The 26392-nt window shown below is 35.5% G+C and overlaps 1 protein-coding gene across 1 annotated transcript in view; it reads right to left on the bottom strand.

The window, feature by feature from the left end:
• The window catches only part of CFAP47 (cilia and flagella associated protein 47), a 427534-nt gene that overhangs the window by 280165 nt on the left and 120977 nt on the right, over positions 1 to 26392 (bottom strand). Inside the window, exons 28-30 of the mRNA XM_015127166.3 lie at positions 20996 to 21142; positions 19590 to 19815; positions 6616 to 6840 (exon numbers count right to left, since the gene is read on the bottom strand). Of these exons, the coding sequence (XP_014982652.3) occupies positions 6616 to 6840; positions 19590 to 19815; positions 20996 to 21142 (598 nt within the window). The remainder of the gene's footprint in view (positions 1 to 6615; positions 6841 to 19589; positions 19816 to 20995; positions 21143 to 26392) is intronic.

Here is a 26392-nt window from a genome sequence, read left to right as displayed (position 1 = left end):
ATTTTAAAGCCTATGCATGTACATATTTTTATGCATATAATTTACCACATTTATGTTTATATATATACTTTTTTCATTGTCAAATTCATTGAAATAATTTTATCCAAACTCTTCATATGAATATCCATCACCATTAGAGCCACTACGTAGAAATCTAGTACCTTTGTGGCAAATGTTTCCTAATGGAGATTCAGATATTTAGGTCTAACTCAGTTAGTGAACCTAGAACACCACTCACCAATAAACATTTAATGGGAAAGAATCCTACTTCTAGTTCTCAATTCTACAAATATCCTCAAAATTCGCAGTCCTGTGATTACAGAGAAGTTGGAAAAAGAAAAAGGAAAATGGAGGCCTGAGATGATTCTGAAAACTCAAACCTTGAAGATGGTGCAGAGATGACTGAGAAAATAGAAGTGAGGAAGGGAACTCTTCTTGGGTGGAAGCAGTGTCCACAGTTCTAGAGTTAAGTCTGACAGGGCCCTGGGTCAGTCTAAGTTAGTAGAAGAAATCATACTGCCTACATAAAGTTCCTTTGTTGAGAAATAAAACATAATCCTTTCTTTTCGATTTTCACACAAGTCCTGTCCTCATGCACATTACTTCTGTGAATCTTCATTATAGTCAAATTGGTATAGATTTAAATAAGATCTTATTTTATGTAACACCACTCCTCAGCAAGATTAGCCAACCTACAGCCTATGTAGAAATGCAATGAGATGCTGTCTCCATTAAGTTGAAATCCTCTAGAGTAAAACAAAACATACAACTCAGAGACATATGAAGAAACTGGAATATTTTCTTGTGCCCAAAGCCAAGACAGAATTTCAGTATGTAAGTGGTCACTTCTATTAAATGTTACTGAGAACTGGAGGAAAATGATCAGGGAACCATTAAAATGGGAGTTTCTTGAGGAGGGAGCCTACGTGATATTTGAGTATTCCAAAGTGCCCACCAGAGAGTAAACCCTAGGTAAAACTGAGGACAAGAAAAAATGTATTTTTTTTCATTTTAAAGACTGAGACTGTTATGAAGACTTGTTTTATTCTTTTCATTTTGAATCTACCTCAAGGCCTAAATTCATCAGTGCATAAGACAGTAATTACCTTTATATCTTGTCAGTAGATTTTATGTCTTGTCAGTAGTTTTAAAAAGAGTTGACTTTCCTAATAGATTTGATTAAACTTTCCACATACTAGGTTTTTTATTTGAATATTTTTTCCAAGTTCACGTTGGGTGGATCAAAACATAATTAGATGCAATTAGTTACTAAATGCTAAATTTAATCTCCAAAAATTTGTTTCTTAAAAAATTCTAGCTTAATCCCTAAAAATAAGTTGCTCATTTATTGCAGAGTAGATATTTCACGTGTACAAAAGTTCTTACCTACTGTATTATCAAATTTACATGGGGAAGGTGATAACATTTATGATTATTTTGTATTTTAATACATATATTTCCATGATGAAACATATGCACATTTCTTGAATTAATGACCCAATTTTACTGTCACTTTCTAAATGTTAAGTAATTTTATTACAGTCAACATATCCTGATAGGCATGTATTTGCAGATAAAGAGCAAATAAATCTGAATGGTGTGGCTTTAATGCCGAAATTATTCTTCCATACCTGCATCCTCACATCATAAAATGTCACAACAGAAATGACCCATGTTAATGTCAACACTACTGGGAGCTGTGCCAAAAAGAATTCTACAATAACAACACAACGATTGCAAGTACCATAGAGTTTAACAATGCTGTCACAATGTTGTTTGATTTCCATAATATACATACAATCAGGATTGACTTAATTATGTAAGCCTCCTTCTTTTGTTCACAGTTAATATTTATTATATTTTAAGAGTAAAACTAATTTTCTGAAAAAAATGCATTCAGGTTTCGGACTTATTGAATTAGAGCACTTACCTTATTGAATCAATTATTGAGGACCAAAAGTAGGAAGTGGTAAAATTAAAAGCTATGTGCTTTCTATTATACTCATTAAAATTTAAATGAAGTTTCCATTCTATCTAATAAATGTGAGGATATAATTGATAAATACTGGCTTTCTGACATTTTTATGTCAACCAGACATTTATTACTCATAAAATGAATTTTTAAAATAAATATTCCATTTTGGTGATAGTGATATCATAAGAATCAGTTTCAGTATGTCACTAGTGGTTACTATATTGGAATAGTTTAAGGAAATATCTAAGCATGTGAAAGCCTTAGACCGTAATTCATTTCATTTAACAACAATAACAATAACAATCTACTATATGTCATATGATTCACATTATGTTATTTCTAATTCTTTTTTTATTTAAATTTTAAGTTCAGTAGCACGTATGCAGGTTTGTTATATCGGTAAACTTGTATCATGGGGGTTTGTTGTACAGATTATTCTGCCACTCCAATATTAAGCCTAGCATCCGTTAGTTATTTTCCTGATGTAATTCTTCTAACAACCAAGTTAGTTTTGGAATTATCACCCTTAATTTTACATATTGAACTTAGAGCTAAAACAGGTGAAGTAACTTGTGCAAGGTCAAAGGCGTACAGAAGAGTTGGAATATAAGCCTATATCTGCATGATTCAAAAGCCATGTTCCTTCAACCCAGTTCAGTGCACCCTTCCAGTATTACTTACTGGATTGTTTCTTTGAAATATTTTCATTCTTAGATGCAATTCCATTAAATAAGATACCATAATGGTTATGCATAAGTGAGAAGGATATAACATTTTTAATTTTCATTTTCTTTTTTTTTTATTTTTTGAGATGGAGTTTCACTCTTGTTGCCCAGGCTGGAGTATAGTGGTGTGATCTTGGCTCACTGCAACCTCCGCCTTCTGGGTTCAAGTGATTCTCCTGCCTCAGCCTCTCGAGTAGTTGGGATTACAGGTGCCCACCACAGGGCTCAGATAATTTTTTGTATTTTTAGTACAGACGGGGTTTCACCATGTTGGCCAGGCTGGTCTCAACTTCCTGACCTCAGGTGATCCACTCGCCTCGGCCTCCCAAAGTGCTGGGATTACATGTGTGAGCCACCACACCCAGCCCAGGATATAAAATTTTTAAGGATAAAAGTGAAAATCAAAAGTGGAACTAAATTTACGTACAAGGGGATATGAGTTGCTTTTTCTACGTGTATTTATTTTGGTGAATTAACTATTTATTTAAAAACTCAATGGAATTTAAAAATAAGAATTATAATAGTTTTTTATTCTTGTGATGGTCTACTTTTTAGTTACAATGTAGGGCAGAAGATGTTGATATTCTGCTTCTGTTTTAGTTTTATACTACACAAATTATAAATTTTTTTAAAAACTATTATTTTCAATGAAAATTAATTACATCATAAAAATGATAACAATTATAAACAAGTGAAATTGTATCAAAAGATGTTAGATATGATATTGGTAAGCTCAAGCTGCCATAAGAAAATACCACAGGATAAGTGGCTTAAACAAGACATTTGTTCTTTCACCATTCTGGATGCTGTAAGTTCAAGATCAAGGTGCCAAAAAATTGGTTTTAGGTGAGGCCTCTTTTTCTGGCTTGTAGATGACCATCTGCCCACTGTGTACTCACATAACATTTTCTCTATGCTGAGAGAGAGAGAGAGAGAGAGAGAGAGAGAGAGAGAGAGAGAGATCTGGCATCTCTTCCTCTTCTTTAAAGGACATCCATCCTATTGGATTAGGGCCCTACATTTAACCTTAATAACATCCTTAAAGGCCTTATCTCCAAATAAAATGACATTGGGGGTTAGGATTTCAACATATGAATTTGGGATAGAGCACAATTCAGTCCATACCAGACACAAATGACAAGAAATATATTACTGCAAATATATCCACACAAAATTTATTATAAAATATAACATCCAATTACATAATATTTCTCCATAATATAATACATATGGTATTGCTATGGTCTAAATTATACCCCTCCACAAAGTTCATATGTTGAAACTCTAAATTTCAGTACCTCAGAATGTGACTGTATTTGGAGTTAGGGTCTTTAAAAAGATAACTAATGTAAAATGATGTAATTAGAGTGGTACCAAATCCAGTTTGGCTTGTGTCTTTACAAGAAGATGAAATTTGAATACACAGAAAGACACCAGGGACATGGGTACACAGAGGAAAAACTATGTGAGGACACAGCAAGAAGAGGTTATCTGCCAGCAAACAGAAGCCCCAGAAGAAACCAACCCTGACAATACCTTGATCTTGGACTTCTAGCCTCCAGAACTCTGAGAAAAAAAATTTACGTTGTTTGCTCCAACTTGACCCTCTCATTTGTTACACTCTCCTTCCTGGAATGCAATTTTTTCACCCTTTCTTTTACCACTTTTTATATTTCACAGCATTTTCTTCATTCTTATATAAATGTCCTGCGAAGCAATTTCCACGTCTTATTCCTTATACCACACAAATTCAAAAGGTAAATCTCTGTGGAAAAAAATGTTAAAAAAATAAATATTTAATGAACACTGGCCTCATTCCAAGCTCCCAGTGATCCTGGGTGTTAGAAATTCCAGATGAATGAGATGCAGTTTCTGCCCTTAAGATGCTCACAGATTTGTGGGATTCACTGACTCAGGGATAAGTCAGTGGAGTTGAAAGTGATTTACAAAATTCCACATAGCTGTGTTATTTCCTTAACTGATACAACCGTTCTCATTCTCCCACCTAGATTGAGTGGAGAAGGATACAGAGAAAATGCAAAATTGCATCTCCATGTATCTTTAGGTCTTCTACCCAAAGAATCTCTTTACAGAAATTCTGTTATTTGTGATTAACAGTCAAAATTTCACCCCTGCCTATCCATGCCAGATGGCACCTGAGAAAAGGTAGACTCATTGTCAAATAAATACCGTTTTAACTGCAGGTTTTTTTACTTTCATGATTACCTTCTAAAGCCGTGCATCTAATATTTATATTTTTCATTTGATATTTTATATAGAAGGCTTCCTCAAACTGTGTAAGAACTCTCAGAACTAGGATAATCTATGCTGGATTTGGGCTTACATGAGATAGGGAGAGGGACTCCTATATTTGTACATGAAGGTTGGTGACTGCATTTCTGGATACTTGTCCTTTTTTTGCTGTGCCTCCTCTCCACCTGAAATGTCTGTGTCATGTGGGCATATGCTGCTGATGTCTGAGACAGGGATCTTCTGTCTCTGCCCTTAGGCCCGTCAAGGACCCAAGACATCTCCTATAACTGACTCAGCCACTCCCTAGTCCTCATATATTTGTCATTCCTATTGCGGCATCAGGACCAGCCAACTGACACTCTTCTGTGTCTCCAGTCGGGTCCCTCTAACATCCCAACACAGAAACCGCCATGACAAGCTGCCTGGATCTTGATTCAGTCACCTTAAGTGATTTAGAAACCTCTAGCTACCTTATAATCCACAAGGAACCAAGCCAATTTTGCCTTATTACCATGATATTGAGAACCTGAGAAATGAAAGAAAATATTTTGTTAAGTAACATGTCAACGTTTTAATACATAGTATCACTAGGGACTCAAAAATCCTGATTTGGAAACAAAAAACTGAATGTCAAATCTTTAATTTGTATTCCTGCTATAAGAGTATTCTTCTTGCCCTCCATCTCTATTCCCGCTAGGACAGATGAACATCTCTGAGCAACTATGGAGCAGATTCCGTAAACAAAGAAGCAAAAGAGAAAATCACAATAATATATCTAAAAATATATTAACCATATTACATAATTACAAGTAATAAATGCCATTTTAATTGTATAGGAGCATGGAAGAGGGAGTAATAACATGTTCAACTCAATGCTAAATAAATTACTGCCTATGGATGTGGGATGTTTCAGTGTACAAGGATGTTGCAAGTGCAGGCTAAAGAAACAATGTAAATTCACCAGTATTCTTCTCAGAATGTAAATGTACATTGTTTTTCCATTTCTTGGTGACTTTCCATTTAATTTTTGCAGAGGAACACAGATACTATGATGACTATTATTTTTCCTATATTTTACATCAACCATTTAAAATTCCTTTCGCCTGCCGACTACTTTAATATTAAAAGACTTTACATATGCAGACTAAAAGTCTACAGTACCCATACATTGAGATGATACTAATCATAGTCTAAGAAATAAAGCTTGTTGGTTTCATCCCTTTTTAGCTAAATGGATTTATATATTTGCTGTAGACCAGGATTTTCAAAATGAGGTAATGTATCAGAAATATCAGCATCACCTTGAAACTTGTTATAAATGAAAATTAACTTTGAAAAACTCAGTGGGTAAGGGTCAGTAAACTGTTGTTTTAACAGGCCCTGTCAGTGATTTTGATGCATGATAAAGTATAAGAATGATTGCCTTAGATTAAAAATCCAATATATCATAAAATGCTTATTGGCTATTAAGAATTACATATTTTTCAAAATGTGTGAGATATATATACTTTACCATACATATATATATGTGTGTGTGTGTATATTTATATACATATATATTTGGTTAAGAAGAAAAATAATATCAAATTCTATCTATCTGCTCATTTATCTAACTATCCAAGCCAGAGTTACAGGCTTATACGAGCACATCCAGGCACTTACCTGAGAAAGTCCAGAAGTGAAGAATGTTGCAAATGAAGTTGAATTACCCTTTTTTCATGGTTATCTACGGGTAAAGATTGACTTGAATTAATTCCAGGTGGCATTTTTCCACTCAAATGGAGCAGCACATCATAAATAGTCTTATTAAATTTGGAAAAGTCATTCTGTTTGGAAAACTTTTGAGGTGGCGAGGTTGATGAGTAGAGTCGCATTTTATATACATCCCTATGAGAAAAAGACTTTAAATTAAAAACAGTCTCAAAATGTTATACTATGGGGAAAAAAATGTTCAATTCAATAACTAAATAAAACTCTATTAAAATCAACTAAGTAAGAAAGTCCATAATACACTTCACCAGGCTACCATTTGTTGGTCAAAAAAAGATTTGTTAAATATTATCAGAGATTTCCAGTATCTCATTTAAACACACATAATTATCTAATGCTGTAACTGTCAAATCTGAAGTATTAGATTATGAATAGATTGGATCTTGAGAAATAGAATACAGATTGAATTTAAACCCATCACCTACTAGCTGAGTGAGTGTGGCAAGCTACCTAAACTCACAGAGCTCAATTTTGCACGATATAAATTGGAGATAATAAGGTCTATAATAGTTTCCAAGACAGATTTCAAATGTTTATCACACATGTATATACAAAAATAATGTACACACATTTTCTCAGTATTTGTATTTTAATGCTTAGAAGGGCACATCCTGCACATCGGCTTAATAAGCGGGGATTTTCATTTTAAAGATAAAGCCCACAGATAATATATATTCTTCTGTTCTTTAAATAAGATACTGCAATCTCTAATTCCTAGTAATATTGCACAAGGTTGTGATGCATACTGACTTTTAATGAAGTTAAAAATTACCACTATTCTTGCTGTCTATAATTTATTCAATATCTCACACCACATTGTCTAATTGTTAGCGATGAGAGTAACAGATGTATCACTTGCTTAGATTGACAAATAAAAAGTATCCACAAATAATGGAAAAAAAAAAAAAAAGTATCCGAGGCCGTTTTGAATGGCAGTTACCCACTTTGGTAGATAGGAAGTTCATACAGAAGAAAATACATTCCACTGGGCAAGAAATAGACTACCACTGCTCAAAACATGGCTCTTCCACTTATTGCATGACATTATAAAAGTTACTTGACTTTTCTGTTCCTTAGTTTCCTCATAAGTAATGGATATGATAGAGCTAGTGTATACTGAAGTCACCAGCAAAGAAACAAATATTTTATGGAGAAAATTAACACCACTATTGGTCAAGATTAATGCAAATGAAAAGGAACAATAAGCAATAAAAATAGACACTCAGGGATCCCAGGTATTATAGTATTATAGTTGTAAGACACAGGGTTTTTTGTTTTGTTTTGTTTTGTTTTTGATACAGCAGTTTTATTGTGCTGGGGGATCCCTCTGCCTCTGGTCAGTTTGGACTCTTCAAAGCCCAAAGGCTGGATTGGCCAAGTCACCCAAAGAGCAGAGATGGCAGCCGGCCCCTCCACCCAGGAGTTCCGTCCAAGGTAGGTGCAACATTGCTACCATTTGCTGGCTAGAATTCCAAGCCAGTGGGTCCTTTCCTGTCAGGTGTTGTAGAAGGGGGGTCTGCAGACTGTCGCTACTTCACACCCTGGATTCAGCTCCTCTCCTTGGGATATGTATGGGTGTCTAACCTCCCACTTTGCCAGAGTTTCAGTTACTTTTGCTGGGAGGACTGGAAAGCCAGAGTATCTAAAGCGTCTAGGTCTCCACACATGCTTGAGTGGCTGCTATGCTGAGACCCCACAGAGCTCAGTGAACACACAGGTTTTAAACTAACCATATGTACTATGTTCAAAATTGGCAACTTTGTCATGGAACAATAAACTATATAAAATGTGACTAATGGAGCATTCACAAATAAAAATCTGAATAAATAAAATTAAGAAAGCAATGGATGAGCTTAATAGTAGATTAAATCAAATAAAAACAAAATTACTGCAATGAAATATAGGTCATAGAATAGCATTCATACTGCAACATTTGAGAAAATAAAAATTATCATACCTGCAAGACTAAAGATGCAAAAGAAAGAACAATGATGTTGATAAACATATAGGCAAATATGAAGTGATTAATAACAATAAACACAAATAATACTATTAAACATTATTAAATTATTGTTTAATAACTCCATATTTGCCTATATGTAGTTTAACTATATTCCTTTTGCTCTTACATATATATTAATATCTTAAAGGATTTTGTTGATTTTTCAATTGTGAGAATCCCCTACTTTGGAGATTGAAGATATTCAAAAGGCTCACCCATCACTATCACCAGCAAACATGCAGTAAAATGATTAACAAATAAAACTCTTTTAAAAATAAGAATTGTAGAATATCTCATTATTGTTATACCAGTGTGCAAAAGGAAGAATTCAAACACAACTAGAATGAATTATTATACCCATTTTCATTTTAATACTTAGCTTGAATCTGAAGTCAAGTTTCTATGACTTTGTTGGACACTGTTGACAGTATGAATGGGCAGGATGCCCAGAAATGGAGGTAACACTTCATTTTAATACTATTTAATACTATTAAATTTATCAGTGAGCTTGCCAGCAGCTCAAAGCTGCAAAGAGAACAGCATGCTATGCTATGTATATGTGTATATATACATACATATATAAATATATGTGATATATACATACATATATAAGTGCATATACACACATACATGTGTATACATACATATATGTACACATACATGTATAGATACTTGTATACACGTATGTATACTATATATGTATGTATGCACATATATATGTGTGTGTGTGTGTGTGTGTGTGTGTGTGTGTGTGTGTGTGTCAAATGTTCCTGAATCAAGCTGGGTAAACATCCTGCAAAGAAAGGTGAAATATTTTTAATAAAACATAATTTGGAAATGTGCTTTCTTGAAAATGATGAGTTTTAAACTGACTCTCTACTGCCAAATACAAGAGTTGGTGAATATGATTAATGAAATTAGAAATACATAACAATATTAATATAATCCTAAGTAAATTTTTTAATAATAGCTAAGATTTACTGAAGACTTACTAGGTCCTAAAGTCTGCTCTGACATGCATTAAATATATTATCTCATAAATGTTACAGAGACTGTATTGGTTAGGTATACCATTATCTCCTTTTTTACAGATGAGAAAATGGAGGCATAGAGGAAATATTTTCCTCATTTCAGATCCTCTTGTTATGAAAGATAAAACATTCTACTGGATGCATTTGATTTTCTATAAGAGTCTACGTATTATACTAAATGAGAGGGTCTGGGATGGAATAGTTAGCTTTGGAACAAGCTTTCCTTAAACTTCCCCTTAAGCTTCCTGACTGGTATTCTAGGATGTGTTATTTGTAGGTGGCAACTGCAGGGAGCTTCATGCTAGAGTGGAATCCTGGAATAGCACCAATATGTACTGCAATTAGTTCTCTCAGAATAAGTGGGACTTCCAGTACAGTTCAAATGACTCTATGATTAGTTGCTTAGAGATCTTCCCAGTGGTGTTTACAGAAAATGTTATTCCCACAATTCACCCAGCTTGAAAAGAATAGACTGTAATATTTACTATATTTTCTGTGATTATCTCTGAAACATAAACTGTGTTTTCTTGTCTATTTCAAGGGCTACTTCTATCTTCTGCTGATTTGGGGAAGAGTTAAAAAGAAATAATACCTAAGGGCTTCTAGGAACTGAAAAAAGACTGGTGCCCAAAGTCATTAATTATAAAGGAAGTGCAAATTAAAATCCCAATGAGATATTATCTCACGGCTGTTAGATTGACTTATAAAAAATATGAACAATAACAAGTGTTGGAGAAGATGTGGAGAAAAGGCAATGCTTGCACACTTCTGGTAGGAAGGTAAATTAGTACAGCTGTATAGAAAACATTATGGAGGTTCCTCAAAAAATTAAAAATAAAACTAGGTGGCCGGGCGCAGTGGCTCATGCCTGTAATCCCAGCACTTTGGGAGGCTGAGGCGGGCGGATCACGAGGTCAGGAGATCGAGACCATCCTGGCAAACACGGTGAAACCTCATCTCTACTGAAAATACAAACAAAATTAGCCGGGCGTGGTGGCGGGCGCCTGTAGTCCCAGCTTCTAGGGAGGCTGACGCAGGAGAATGGCGTTAACCTGGGAGGTGGCGGAGCTTGCAGTGAGCGGAGATCGTGCCACTGCACTCCAGCCAGGGCGACAGAATGAGACTCCATCTCAAAAAAAAAATAAATAAACAAATAAATAAAACTAGGGTTTTCTAAGCATAAAATCATATCATCAGTGAAGACAGAAAGTAAGACTTCTTTCCTTATTTGGATGCCTTTTGTTTCTTTCTCCTGTCTGCTTGCTCTGAAAAGGACTTCCCATACTATTTTGAATAGGAGTGGTCAGAGTGGGCATCCATGTTTTGTTCTAGTACTCAAGGGAAATGGTTCCAGCTTATGCCCATTCAGTATGATGTTGGCTGTCATAGATGGCTCTTGTTATTTTGAGGTATGTTCCTTTGCTGGTGACTCTGTTGAGATTTTTTATCATGAAGGGATGTTGGATATCATTGAAGGCTTTTATCACATCTATTGAGATGATTACACAGTTTTTGTTTTTAATTCCTTATGTGCGGTGAATCACATTGATTAATTAGTGTGTGTTGAATCAAACTTGCATCCCAGGGATGAAGCCTACTTGATCATGGTGAATTAGCATTTTGATGTGCTACTGGATTCAGTTTTCTAATATTTTATTGAGGATTTTTACATCTATGTTCATCAGGAATGTTGCCCTATGGTTTTCTTTGTTCATTGTGTCTGCCAGGTTTTGGTATCACAGTGATGCTGGCTTCCAAGAGTATGTTAGGGAGGAGTCCTTCCTCCTTGATTATTTGGAATAGAATCAGTATAATTGTTAACAGCTCTTCTTTGTATATCTGGTAGAATTTGGCTGTAAATTCTTTTGGTCCATGGCTTTTGTTAGTAGGTTTTTTATTACTGATTTAATTTTAGAAATCAATATTGATCTGTTCAGGGATTCAATTTCTTCCTGATTCAATCTTGAGAGGTTGTGTGCTTTCAGGAATTTATCCACATTCTCTAAATTTTCTAGTTCGTGTGCACAGAAGTGTGAATAAACATCTCTTAGGATCCTTTGTATTTCTGTGGGATCAGTTGTAATGCTACATTTAGTGATTTTGATTGTGCTTATTTGTATATTCTCTCTTTATTAGTCTAGCTAGTAGTCTATCAATCTTGTTTATCTTTTCAAAAAAACAAGTTTTGGTTTTGTTGATTCTTTGCATATATTTTTGAGTTTCAAATTCATTCAGTTCTGCTCTTATTTTAGTAATATATTTTATTCTGCTAGCTTTTGGGCTAGTTTTCCTAGTTTTTCTTTTTTTTAAATTATACTTTTAAGTTCTACGGTGCATGTGCACAACGTTCAGGTTTACTACATATGTATACATGTGCTGTGTTGGTTTGCTGCACCCATTAACTCATCATTTACATTAGGTATTTCTCCTGATGCTATCACTCCCCCATACCTCCACCCCACAACAGGCCACAGTGTGTGATGTTGCCCATCCTGTGTCCAAGTGTTCTCATTGTTCAATTCCCACCTATGAGTGAGAACATGCAGTGTTTGGTTTTCTGTCCTTGTGATAGTTTGCTCAGAATGATGGTTTCTAGTTTCATTCATGTCGCTACAAAGGACATGAACTCATCCTTTTTTTATGGCTGCATAATATTCCATGGTGTGTATGTGCCACATTTTCTTAATCCAGTCTATCACTGATGGACATTTGGGTTGGTTCCAGTTCTTTGCTATTGTGAATAGTGCTGAAGTAAACATACGTGTGCATGTGTCTTTATAGTAGCATGATTTATAATTCTTTGGGTATATACCCAGGAATGGGATCGCTGGGTCAAATGGTATTTCTAGTTCTAGATCCTTGAGGAATCGCCACACTGTCTTCCACAATGGTGGAACTAGTTTACAGTCCCACCAACAGTGTACAAGTGTTCCTATTTCTCCACATCCTCTCCAGCACCTGCTGTTTCTTGACTTTTTAATGATCGCCATTCTAACTGGTGTAAGATGGTATCTCATTGTGGTTTTGATTTGCATTTCTCTGATGACCAGTGATGATGATCATTTTTTCATGTGTCTGTTGGCTCTATAAAAGTCTTCTTTCGAAAGGTGTCTGTTCACATACTTTGCCCACTTTTTGATGGGGTTGTTTGATTTTTTCTTGTAAATTTGTTTAAGTTCTTTGTAGATTCTGGATATTAGTCCTTTGTCAGAGAGGTAGATTGCAAAAATTTTCTCCCATTCTGTAGGTTGCCTGTTCACTCTGATGGTAGTTTCTTTTGCTGTGCAGAAGCTCTTTAGTTTAATTAGATCCCATTTGTTTATTTTGGCTTCTGTTGCCATTGCTTTTGGTGTTTTAGTCATGAAGTCCTTGCCCATGCCTATGTCCTGAATGGTATTGCCTAGGTTTTCTTCTAGGGTTTCTATGGTTTTAGGTCTAACATTTAAGTCTTTAATCCATCTTGAATTAATTTTTGTATAAGGTGTAAGGAAGGGATCCAGTTTCAGCTTTCTACATATGGCTAGTCAGCTTTCCCAGCACCATTGTTGCTTTGATGATTTGACAGAAGAAGTAGGCTTCAGACAGTCAGTAATAACAAACTTCTCCAAGCTAAAAGAGGAAGTTTGAACCCATCGCAAGGAAGCTAAAAACCTTGAACAAAAGATTAGTCAAATTGCTAACTAGAATCAACAGCGTAGAGAAGACCTTAAAAAGCCAGATGGAGCTAAAAACCATGGCACGAGAACTATGTGATGCATGCACAAGCTTCAGTAGCCGACTCGATTAAGTGGAAGAAACGGTATCAGTGACTGAAGATCAAATGAATGAAATGAAGCAAGAAGAGAAGTTTAGAGAAAAAAGAGTAAAAAGAAATGAACAAAGCCTCCAAGAAATATGAGACTATGTGAAAAGATCAAATCTACATCTGATTGGTGTACCTGAAAGTGGCAGGGAGAATGGAACCAACCTGGAAAACACTCTTCAGGATATTATCCAGGAGAACTTCCCCAACCTAGCAAGGCAGACTAACATTCAAATTCAGAAAATACAGAGAACACCACAAAGATACTCCTCGAGAAGAGCAACCCCAAGACACATAATTGTCAGATTCACCAAGGTTGAAATGAAGGAAAAAATGCTAAGGGCAGCCAGAGAGAAAGGTCAGGTTACCCACAAAGGGAAGTCCATCAGACTAACAGCAGACCTCTTGGAAGAAACCCTACAAGCCAGAAGAGACTGGGGGCCAATATTCAATATTCTTAAAGAAAAGAATTTTCAACCCAGAATTTCATATCCAGCCAAACTAAGCTTTAGAAATGAAGGAGAAATAAAATCCTTTACAGACAAGCAAATCCTGAGAGATTTTGTCACCACCAGGCCTGCCTTACAAGAGCTCATGAAGGAAGCACTAAACATGGAAAGGAACAACTGGCACCAGCCACTGCAAAAACATGCCAAATTGTAAAGACTATCAACGCTAGGAAGAAACTGCATCAACTAACAGCCAAAATAACCAGGTAACATCATAATGACAGAATCAAATTCACACATAACAATATTAACCTTAAATGTAAATGGGCTAAATGCCCCAATTAAAAGACACAGACTGGCAAATTGGATAAAGAGTCAAGATCCATCAGTGTGCTGTATTCAGGAGACCCATCTCATGTGCAGAGGCACACATAGGCTCAAAATAAAGGGATGGAGGAAGACCTACCAAGCAAATGGAAAGCAAAAAAAAAAGCAGGGGTTGCACTCCTAGTCTCTGATAAAACAGACTTTAAACCAAGAAATATGAGAAGAGACAAAGAAGGTCGTTACATAATGGTAAAGGGATCAATTCGATAAGAAGAGCTAACTATCCTAAATATATATGTACCCAATATAGGAGCACCCAGATTCATAAAGCAAATCCTTAGAGACCTAAAAAGAGACTTAGACACCCACATAATAACAATGGGAGACTTTAACACCCCACTGTCAATATTAGACAGATCAACGAGACAGAAGGTTAACAAGGATATCCAGGAATTGAACTTGGCTCTGCACCAAGCAGACCTAATAGACATCTACAGAACTCTCCACCTCAAATAAACAGAATATACATTCTTCTCAGCACCACATCGCACTTATTCCAAAATTGACCACATAGTTGGAAGTAAAGCACTCCTCAGCAAATGTAGTTTTTCTAGTGCCTCAATGTATGAAGTTTAATTTGAGATTTTTTTTGTTTTTGAGACCAAGTCTTGCCCTGTCATTCAGGCTGGAGTGCAGTGGCATGACCTCAGCTCACTGCAACCTCCGCCTTATGGGTTCAATAAATTCTCCTGCCTCAGCCTCCCTAGTAGCTGAAACTACAGGAGTGTGCCACCATGCTTGACTAATTGTTTTGTATTTTTGTAGAAACGGGGTTTCACCATGTTGGCCAGACTTGTCTTGAACTCCTGACCTCTGGCAACATGCCCACCTCAGCCTCCCAAAGTGCTGGAATTCCAGGCATGAGCCATCACACCCAGCAATTTGGAATCTTTCTAACTTTTTGAGTTAGGTGTTTAGCATTATAAACTTTCCTCTTAACAATGTTTTTGCTGCATCCCAGAGATTTCCTGTAACTAATAAATGACTTCAGTAAAGTTTCAAGATACAAAATCAATGTATGAAAATTGGTAGCATTTCTATTCACCAATAATGTTCATACTGAGAGCCAAATCAAGAAGGCAGTCTTATTTACAACAGCCACAGAGAAATAAAATACCTAAGAATACATCTGACCAAGAGGTGAAAGATCTATACAAGGAGATCTATAAAACATTGCTGAAAGAAATCATAGATGACACAAACAAATGGAAAAACATTTTATGTTCATTGGTTGGAAGAATCAATATCGTTAAAATGGACTTACTGCCCAAAGCAATCTATAGATTCAATGTTATTTCTACCAAATTACCAATGCTATTTTTCAAAGAATTATTAAAAAAAAAACTTTTCTAAAATTCGTATGTGAGCAAAAATAAATCCAAATGACTTAATGAATCCTGAGCAAAAAAAAAAAAAAAAAAAAAACAAAAAGGTGGAGGCGTTGTATTACCTGACTTCAAACTGTACTATAAGGCTATAGGAACCAAAATTGGATGGTACTGGTACAAAAACAGACACAAAGACCAACAGAACAGAACAAGAATCCAGAAATAAAGCTGTATGACTATAGCCATCTAATCTTCAACACAGTCAACAAAAATAAGCAATAGAGAAAGATTCCGTATTCAATAAATGATACTATGATACTTGGCTAGTCATTTGCAGATGATTAAAAGTAGACCACTAACTTTCACCATATACAAAAATTAACTCAAGATGGATTAAACATTTAAATATAAAGTCCCAATCTATAAGAATTCTAGAGGAAAACCTAGGAATCACCATTCTGGACATTGGCCTTGGGAAAGAATTTACGTCTAAGTCCTCAAAATCAATTGCAACAAAAAGAAAAAAGTGACTAGTGGGACCAGTTAAACTAAAGGGCTTCTACACAGCAAAGGAAACTATTAACAGAGTAAACAAACAAGCTATAGAATGGGAGCAAATATTTGCAAACTGTGCATCTGACAAAGGTCTAATATCCATAATCTATAAGGAACTGAAACAGTTCAAAAGCAAAACACAACCCCATTAAAAAGTGGGCAAATAACATAAACAGATGCTTTTGAAAAGGAGATCTATAACTGGCCAACAGACATATGAAAAAGTGCTCAACATTACTAAACATCAGAGAAATGCAAATCAACATCACAGTGAGATACCATTTCACACCAGTCAGAATGACTATTACTAAAAAGGCAAAAACAAGAGATGTTTGTGAGGCTGCAGAGAAAAGTGAATGTTTAAATACTATTGGTGCAGCACACCCACATGGCACAAGTATACATATGTAACAAACCTGCACGTTGTGCACACGTACCCTAGAACTTAAAGTATAATAAAAAAATAAAAATAATAAATAAATACTATTGGTGGGAATGCAAGTAAGATCAGCTACTGTGGAAAGCAGTTTGGAGATTTCTCAAAGAACTGGAAACAGAAATACCATTCAACCCAGCAATCTCATGGTGGGGTACTATCCAACAGAAGATAAATCATTCTACCAAAAAGCCATATGCATTTCTATATTCATCACAGCATTATTCGCAATAGCAAAGACATAGAATCAACCTAGTTCCCCATCAATGGTGGATTGGATAAAGAAAATGTGGTACATATACACCATAGAATACTATGAAACCATAAAAAAGAATGAAATCATGTCATTTGCAGCAACATGGATGCAGCTGGACCATTATCTTAAGTGAATAAACACAGGAACAAAAAAACCAAACACCGCATGCTCTCTCTTGTGGGACCTAAATATTGGCTACTCATGAACAAAAAGATGGTCACAAAAGGCACTCAGGACTAATAGAAGGAGACATGAGGGAATGCAACAAGTGTCAAAAAACTAACTGTTGTGTACTGTGCTCTTTATTTGGGTGATAGGATTATTTGTATTCCAAACTTCAGCATCATACAATATATGCATGTATATTACACATGGACCCCTGAATCTAAAATAAAAGTTGAAATTATTAAAAAATAACAAGAGACCAGGTGCGGTGGCTCATGCCTGTAATCCCAGCACTTTGGGAGGCCCAGGCAAGTGGATCACGAGGTCAAGAGTTCTAGATCAGCCTGGCCAACATAGTGAAACCCTGTCTCTATGAAAAATGCAAAGATTAGCCGGGCATGGTGGCATGCACCTGTAGTCTTAGCTACTTGGGAGACTGAGGCAGAAGAATTGCTTGAGCCTGGGAGGCAGAGGTTGCAGTGAGCTGAGATTGCGCCACTACACTCCAGCCTGGGTGACAGAGAGAGACTCTGTCTCAAAAAATAAAATAAAATAAAATAAAATAAAAACAAATAAAAATAACAAAATAATAAATATAAATTTAAAATTAAAACATTAAAATAAAGCTACCACATAATCCACCTATCCCAATACTGGGTATCTAAAGTAAATGAAATCAGTATATTGAAAAGATATAATCACTCCCAGGTTTATTACAGCATTATTCACAATAGCCAAGATATGGAATCAACCTAAGTGTCAATCAACAGATGAAAGGATAAAGAAAATGAAACACTCCTCAGCCTTAAAAAGAGTGAAATCCAGTAATTTTTGACAACATGGATGAACCTGAAGGACATTATGCTAAGTGAAATAAGCCAGGCATTGAAAGATGAATGTTACATGATCTCACTCATGCATTTTATCTAAAAAAGTTGAATTCATTGAAGCTGAGAGTGAAATGGTGGTTATCAGAGGCTAAAGGTTCAGGGACCCAAGAGATGTTGGTCAAATTATACAAGGTTGCAATTATACAAGAGAAATAAATGATAAATACTTAAGATGACGAATATGTTAATTATCTTGATTTAATTATTCCACACCATACATATATATACCATATTAATGCTGTGTACCCTATAATTATATATGATTGCAATTTGTTCAAAAAATTGATAAAATCCCATAAGTCATCTAATTCATTAACTAGATCCCAAAATATGTTTATGAAGAAGAGTTCTTGTAAAAGACAAAATATAACTTAATAAAATTTTCATAGTCTTATAAAAAGAAAAGACTAAGAATTAATCAATAAATAGGAAATCCCCTCAAATAATTCCTTTGTCTTCTGCTATTCTGCTTGTATATATCTTAGAAATCAACAGATGAACTGGATCTTATTTTCCTTATTGCTGTGAAGTGGTGTTTCTAAAGAGTGAAATTATCCAAGGTCCACATCAACAAAGAGCATGTCTGACAATCTCTATCTTCAGGTTCAAGAAAGAAGATGCACAAACATTTCAAAAAATGTTTCAATAACAAATGATTTTATGATGAAAACTATAAATTTTCAGGGTAGCTATTGCATTAATTTTCTCACAGCAGGGACAAAGATGAAATATTAGCCAAATCATTCTATGAAGCTAGATTTGTCCTATTAATTTAAAAACCTGAAAAAGGTAACATATAGGAAAACTGTAGCCTTAGTTTTACCTAGGTCCCTCGACTATAGAGCAGAAATTCTATAAATAGCCCATAGTCCACTATAGGTATGAGTACTGTACTCCCCACCATGGTTGCAGCAAGTTAACTCATTGCTGAGAAAGCAGGTGGAAAAGCTGTGAGAGCATATCACACCAACAACATTATAACAAGTAACAGGCCTAAACTCCTGTTTAAATTAACACATAATTAAGTCACTTGATATAACCGAAACAGTTGAACTATTTTAGACATACTGAGTAATAACACAACACATGAAAGAAGGGAAGTAAATGCACTGTAAAAGAGGAAATCATGTCAAAGAAAAGTGAGCCCTCATTGTTCATTAATACCATTACCTGTCTACTTGGCTATAATCTCGATCGAGGGCTAATAGTTTATGTACACAGCAATGTGTAATTTATAAAATTTATAACTTTAAAAGGCTTTCCTACTCATAGGATAACCTTCCTCATATCACAGATGAGGAAGGTGAGGTTCAGAGAATTTCAGTGCTTACCTAAAATTATCAGATATTTAAAAGAAATTAAAGATGACATTATAGTAAAAAATTTGTGTTTGCATCATTTTGCTCTTCTTGCAATAACAACAATAAATTATGAGATGCTTCATAATATATCAGTCCAGAATAAATTATTTCATATTGTATTTCACTTAATATAATCGCAATCAATAGATTGTATTTTATGATGCGATACAAAGCAAGGAATTTAGAGAAACACGTGACTCTCACCTTCTTATAGTCTCTGGAATAGAAAAAGAATGGGGTCCTTCAGGCCAGCCAAAGAGACTGAACCAGGTGTGTGCTGCGTTTACAACCTTCTCAAAAAAGCAGTGTGCCTTTGTTCCTTCTTCAAGAGAAAGGAATTGTTCATAGTTTTCCTTTTCCATAGATCCATTATCTTCCTTTGATGTTTCACTTTCATCCAAGTGCAAATGTTCAGGCAGTACTTCCACTCCTAAAATTCAAATTAGTTTGTTAAAAAAAAAAAAAAGGGGGCTACTTGACCAGGAGTAAAATATTCTGTCAGTTATTGTCATTTGTATGCAGACTAATAGAACCCATTCTACCAATTATTCTATGCTCTCAAAGAAATTCTGAGTCAATTTACTGTATCTTAAAATAAACAATGAAAATACATTTACTTTGAAGTACCTAAGAGAAACGTTTTAACAATAGGTGGATTTCAATAAATAAAAGTTACATTTTCTTCTTGCCATAATGGTAGGTGAAAATATTCCCTGAAGTGGAATCTTCCATTTTTTATTACATTAGCAAAATGTATTGACGATCTTCAGCATTATGTAGTAGAAAAAATTTAATCTCATCTGAATAAATTACACAAACACAATATTGCTTTAGATCCCAAATGACTTTCTATCCAAATCAAGTACTTTAATAAAATAAAGCATTTTCAAGTTAAAGTAATTTTCAAGAATATAAAATGATTTCATCTTTTTTTTCCAAAAATATCTGGCTATATAATGGCACAATCACATACTCACTAAAAACCTCATATTATTTAATTTGGTTTGGTCCATTCAATAAAAAGAAAAAAATGTTCAATATTACCTACATCCAGAGAATAAACATTTGAATAGTTAATTGCAAATAATAGTATGAAACTCACATATTTATCTGTGCTGACCTCTTTCTAAGACAGGAAACCTTGGCTACAGTTAGTTAAATAATGAAGAGACAAGTCTTTAGTTCCGCAGTTCCCAAACTGTGCACAGAGAGTGCTTGGGATGTCACAGTAAATTTACAGAGGCTCCACAAGTATTAACATTTTTGTTAAATATTACAGCAATATCTATTAGATAGCACGTAAGTTACTAGTCTTACATTTTTGTCCCAATGCATTTAATAAATTGAACTATGTGGTACATTTTGGCATTTGGAAAAGTGAATACTGAAACAGTAAGAGTGCCATGAACCAAGAACATTAAAGAATCTCTACTACTGACCCTTGAAGACAACTCTCCACACAGATGATCCATTTAAAATTAATGATGAATTCCCAATTTTCTTCATTAATTTCTTGTTACTTGTAAAAACCTAACTTTTAAATTAAAAGATATTAAGCAGATCATGTCATGGACTAATTTTGGAAAGTACACTATATATTTGCTACATACCAATAAATAACTTTCCCTTTGCAGGTTCAGCATCATTGAATTTGCTAGTGGTGTGTGTCTTTTTAATGGAAGCAGGACGGGGTGATTTAGCATCCCGGCAGGGAGGCAAAACACCGTCTCCAGTCTTGCTAAGATATTCATCCTTATCTACAAATGACACATTGGATCACAGTAAGCAAAATATGCATTCATGTATTTCCTTATACCATTATTTAACCTGAGTTTATCTATTATCTATTGATGTATCTATCTATGTATCCATCTATCTATGACAAAGTAAAAAAAAAGTCTAAACACCCACTGTACATCAGATAAGATGTCAAATAGGAAAAAGATAACATAAAAGTTGATACAATTTTCTAAACTAAATGAATTTTTTTGGTAAGGCAATTGTTATGGTACATCGAAGTTATTAGAGAATGAACAATGTTCAACTTTAGCATAAAGAAGAATATGAAAACATTTTAAGTGTTTCTACATCCAAATAAATGAAATTATTACAGATACTGTTCAAAATAAGATATAGGAAAAGAGTCACCAGAAAAAGTAATTTCTTCCCTAGTTAACTCTCTGTAATATCACAGCTTGGTTATAAACTAATACCATTTTTGTACAGATTTCAATCTTGATTTCAGTTACAGTTGCTACACATATATTAGGGTCTGCCACAGTGTAAATTTGAATCCAACCAAAGGCAGTGCTGACCAGGTGTGACCTACGGCCAAGCCTCAAAATACATATGCAATTTACATATATTCAAAGTCTTAATGCAGGACAGGTGGGCCCCAGAGTGGACCTTAGCCTGCAAGGGTTCTTGGCTTTGCCCAGGAAAGAATTCAAGGGCAAGCCAGAGGTAGAAGTAAACAGCTTAATTGAAGAGGCAGTGTTACATCTCCAGCAGTATTACAGTTCCATGACTGCCCCTGAAAAGCAGGGCGACCCCTAGGCAGAGGGCAGCAGCTCAGGGCAGTTTTGCAGTCATATTTATTCCCATTTTTAATTGCATGCAGATTAAGGGGCAGTTTATGCAGAAATTTCTAGGGAAAGGGTAGTAGTCCTTGGGTCATTGTCATGTAAAGGGGCGGTAACTCCCAAATGTTGCCATGGCAATGGTAAGTTGACATGGCACACTGGTAGGCATGTCTGATTGAAAGCTGATTTTGCAGCCAGGTGAGGTGGCTCACACCTATAATCCCAGCACTTTGGGAGGTCAAGGTGGGGGGATCGCCCGAGGTCAGGAGTTAAGACCAGCCTGGCCAACATGGTGAAACCCCATCTCTAGTAAAAATACAAAAATTAGCCAGGTGTGGTGGCGCATGTCTATAGTCCCAGCTACTCGGAAGGCTGAGGCATGAGAATCTATTGAACCCAGGAGGCGGAGGCTGCAGTGAGCCGAGATTGTGCCACTGCACTCCAGCTTGGGAGACAGAGGGAGACCCTGTTTCCAAAAAAAAAAAAAAAGGAAAAGGAAAAGAAAGCTGATTTTGCCCGCACTCTGTTTTAGCTAGTCCTCTAAATGGTCCACGTCCAAGCCCCTCCCTGGTGTCAAGTCCCAGCTCCTCACTCAGTCTAATTCTGTCAAAAAAGCATAGACTCTGCAGTTGGAAAAATCTGACTTGAAAACTTGGCACCCCTATTCCTACTCACAGTTAAACTGTGAGTATGTTATACAAATTATTTAAAACGTGTATTTATCCATAAAATGAGACCAAAGGTTCTGAGATCATGAGTTTGTTGTGAAGATTACTTTAAAGGCAATAACAAATACAAATGAGCTATTATATACTAAGTTTCTTCCCTCTTTCATAACAGAGTCATTTAGAATTTGCTTGAGACTCTGTAGTCAATAGGTGTGCATTATTTCCAGAATGCTACACCACTATAGACTTCAATGAAGTGAGCCTTAGAGAACTCGATGATAAGATTATCTGTGGTAGATGCATTAGGCTAAATGTTTTTAACTTACCATTAAATGATAAAAAGTTTCTAGTGGAACGCAAAGCCACATCTATACCCTTTCAACTAAACTCAATAATTCACTTTTTAAAAGAATTTTCAGATGAGCTATACTAAAATAATCATACTGCTTTACTTTTGGACACATTCGATGTATTTTAAGATTTTACCTTTATTGATCACATCATACCCTAGCACACACTACCAAAGTGTGTGGGATCTGAGGCCTCAAATTTCATTAGAATTCCCCAGGATAAGCTGCTCACTCTCTCTACATATTCAGATTTTTAATTCGTAAAGCGAGATATATAAGGGCATCTAACTCAGAACTTCTAGGAGGACTAATTTAAAGGACAAATAGAAGGCACTTAGCAGAACACCATATACCTGGGAAGCATTAAATATATATTAGAAATTATTACTATACATATTACTAAAGATATTTTAGGATATTTAAGAATTATAATTTCTTTCTTTTGAAATATTTCCCCAAATGGATGCATTATTTTAACATATAGACTTTATGCTTAATAATCTAACAAAAATGTTTTATTTATTTATTTATTTTAAAGAGATAACAATATTATTTATTGCCCAGTAATTAATAATTATTTTCTGGAAGTAAATTATAAAGCATACAAAAGTGATAAAGCAATCACAACCACAGTGATAATAGCAAATAATAATGAAGTAATATTAATAACAATAATTTCCATGTATTTGCAGTCTATGGTTCCTCACAAAAGCCCTTTTAAATACATAAAACAGATATTATCAGTATTCTGTTACTGTTCTGTCATGGACATTTTGCTTAATAAAAGATGGTAAATTTGAAAATTTGAGAATAAAAGATAAAATCATATGGCATAATAGTGTGGTTAGAACACAAATGAGAATTGCCATCCAGTTTGTGTGACTCTTCATAACTATTATGATGTATAATCTGAAATCCTCCCCCCTTGAAGTACAGTAGAATATAAAAATATTATGTCGATATTAGTCAAAAAATCTTTTTTTTTTTTTTTTTTAATTGAGAAGGAGTCCCACTCTGTCGCCAGGCTTGAGTGCAGTGGCGTGATCTTGGCTCACTGCAACCTCCGCCTCCTGGGTTCAAGCAATTCTCCTGCCTCAGCCTCCCGAGTAGCTGGGATTACAGGCACGTACCACCATGCCCAGCTAATTTTTGTATTTTTAGTAGAGATGGGGTTTCACCATGTTGGCCAGGATGGTCTCAATCTCTTGACCTCGTGATCTGCCTGCTTCAGCCTCAAAAAGTGCTGGGATTACAAGCGTGAGCCACTGTGCCCGGCCAAAAAAAAAAAATCTTTAAATTTTGACAATGTGTGTTAAAATTTTGAGATATCTATCTCTTCCTATATAGCTCCACTCTGCCAGCTGCATTATTCCATAAATTGCTTTAAAATAATTTTTTGGTGTTCAGAATATGCTATTTCACATGTAACCCATTCTTTTATGAAAATATATAGCTAAAAGATGCCTCCCTGATGGTTTATAATTCAAGTAATCCATTTTACAATACTGAAAAAATACCTTTTATCTGCTAGACACTGTGTGAGGCACTATGGGCACAAGGGTGAAAAAGAGAGAGGTGATTCCTACTCTCACAGACTTTATAGGTAGCAACATTTAGAAAAAGACATTGATAATAGGCAGGTTAAGCCAAAATGTAGTAAGGGTCATGACAGAAGAATTGCACAGAGCTATGAGGATACACCAGAGAAACACATAATTTTTATATGCAGAGGCAGGGATCTTCCATAACTGTGTACGGTGTCGGGGGTAAAATGCTTCAGTCACAAGAAAGAATATCAGTAAAAATCAAGATGCTCAAAGAACTTGCAGAAGTTTAACGTGGCTTGAGTATAAAGGGAAAAATGTCCAGAAATGAAAACTAAGCCACTTGCTAATGTGTGGTCTTGTAGGCTTCATCCACCTAGCAATGACATTCTATGGAAAGATTTTATACCTGGGAATTAAAGAAATGAATTTTCAGTTTGTAAATGGCGTGAGGGTAGGATTGTGAAAGGGGAGACCATTGTAGGAGGAAGGAGAACGGTTTAGAAATTCCTGCAACAATCCTGGAAAGGTTTTATGGCAGCTTGAATATTTGTAGTGGCAGTGGAGAGGGAGAAAAGTGAATGGATTTCATAAATATTTAGGCAACAAAAGGGACAGGAATTGGTGGACTGGAAGTGGAGTGTGAGAGAGAAGACATTGCCAATGATGGCACTCAGGTTTCCGGATTTGGCACCTGTATGGACTACAGGCACAAACACAGAGATGGGGTATATAGAGAACAAAATTTCAGAGAGAGGACTTCAGTTTGGGATATGTTGTTTTGGGGGTGCCTATGGGAATGAATGATATCCAGAAGGCAGTTGGATCTGAATTCCTGAATCTCTGAGAGGAAACAAGGCTAGAGATATAGCCCACGGATTATAGCTGAAGTCATGAAAGGAAGAAGAGAGGGGTCAGAACTCCTACTGACACAAATAATTTAAAAGTACAGATAGAGGAAGAGGAATCTATGAAAGATGCTCAGAAGGAACAGTCGGAAAGGTTAAAGGAGACCAAAAGAAGTATGGTATGTGGAAACCCAGAGAAAGTTTGAAGATGGAGAAAGAGAACAGTCAACAGTCTTAGCTGTGCTCAGTAGTTTAGTAACGGCAGCATAATGGATAAATTCTTCTTCCTCACCCCTGAATTTTTTTTTCCTGTTAAAGGCAGCAGAAGTATTCTAATTGTTTAATTTCCTCTGCTACTTTTCTCCTTCTCCCTGGGAAGTTGAGTGATTTATCTTACTGTCAGATTTGGAAAGAATTAATAAGGAATGCATGGCCTGCAGCTACCCTTTTTGCTCTTTGGGAATGAGCCTGCTGGCCACTGAGAAAATATAGTCTCCTTTCTCCTCTCTGCTGTCTTCCCAGATGCTCATTCAAAGCAGCTAAGAGGAAGACAGAAAGGAAAAGATAAGCAAGGTTACTTAATTCAGAAAGGTACCTGGGTAAAGGGATTCAGACAAAGGAATGGGTTAAGGCAAGAGAGAGTCCTGGCTCCCAGCTTTGTGACCAGTAAAGAGTCACGATACATGCTTGTGACTTGCTTGTCAAAATCCAGTTCCTATCCAAGAAAGTATTTGGAAGTTCAGAGTGGTACTGCTTAATGGCCTCTATTTCTTCTGAATAGTAAGAAAAAAGAGTCATCCCCTGAAATTAAGGTAGAATAAGACTAAATATGTTTCATCAGAGTTGTAAATATTTGAAGAAATCAGTGAAGAATATGAGAAAATTGGTTAAAAACAAACAAAAGACCTCTAATTCAGCACTGAAAGTTAAGACCTTGACGATCTACACAGATGGGATTTTTTTTTTTGTTACCCACTCTTCCTCCTTTCTGTAATGTAATCCCCTGTATCTTGCC

The sequence above is a fragment of the Macaca mulatta genome, chromosome X, assembly GCF_049350105.2.
Source record: "Macaca mulatta isolate MMU2019108-1 chromosome X, T2T-MMU8v2.0, whole genome shotgun sequence".
Classification (NCBI taxonomy): Eukaryota; Metazoa; Chordata; class Mammalia; order Primates; family Cercopithecidae; genus Macaca; species Macaca mulatta.
The sequence above is the reverse complement of the archived record's forward strand: the minus strand, read 5'-3'. Positions and strand labels throughout refer to the sequence as shown.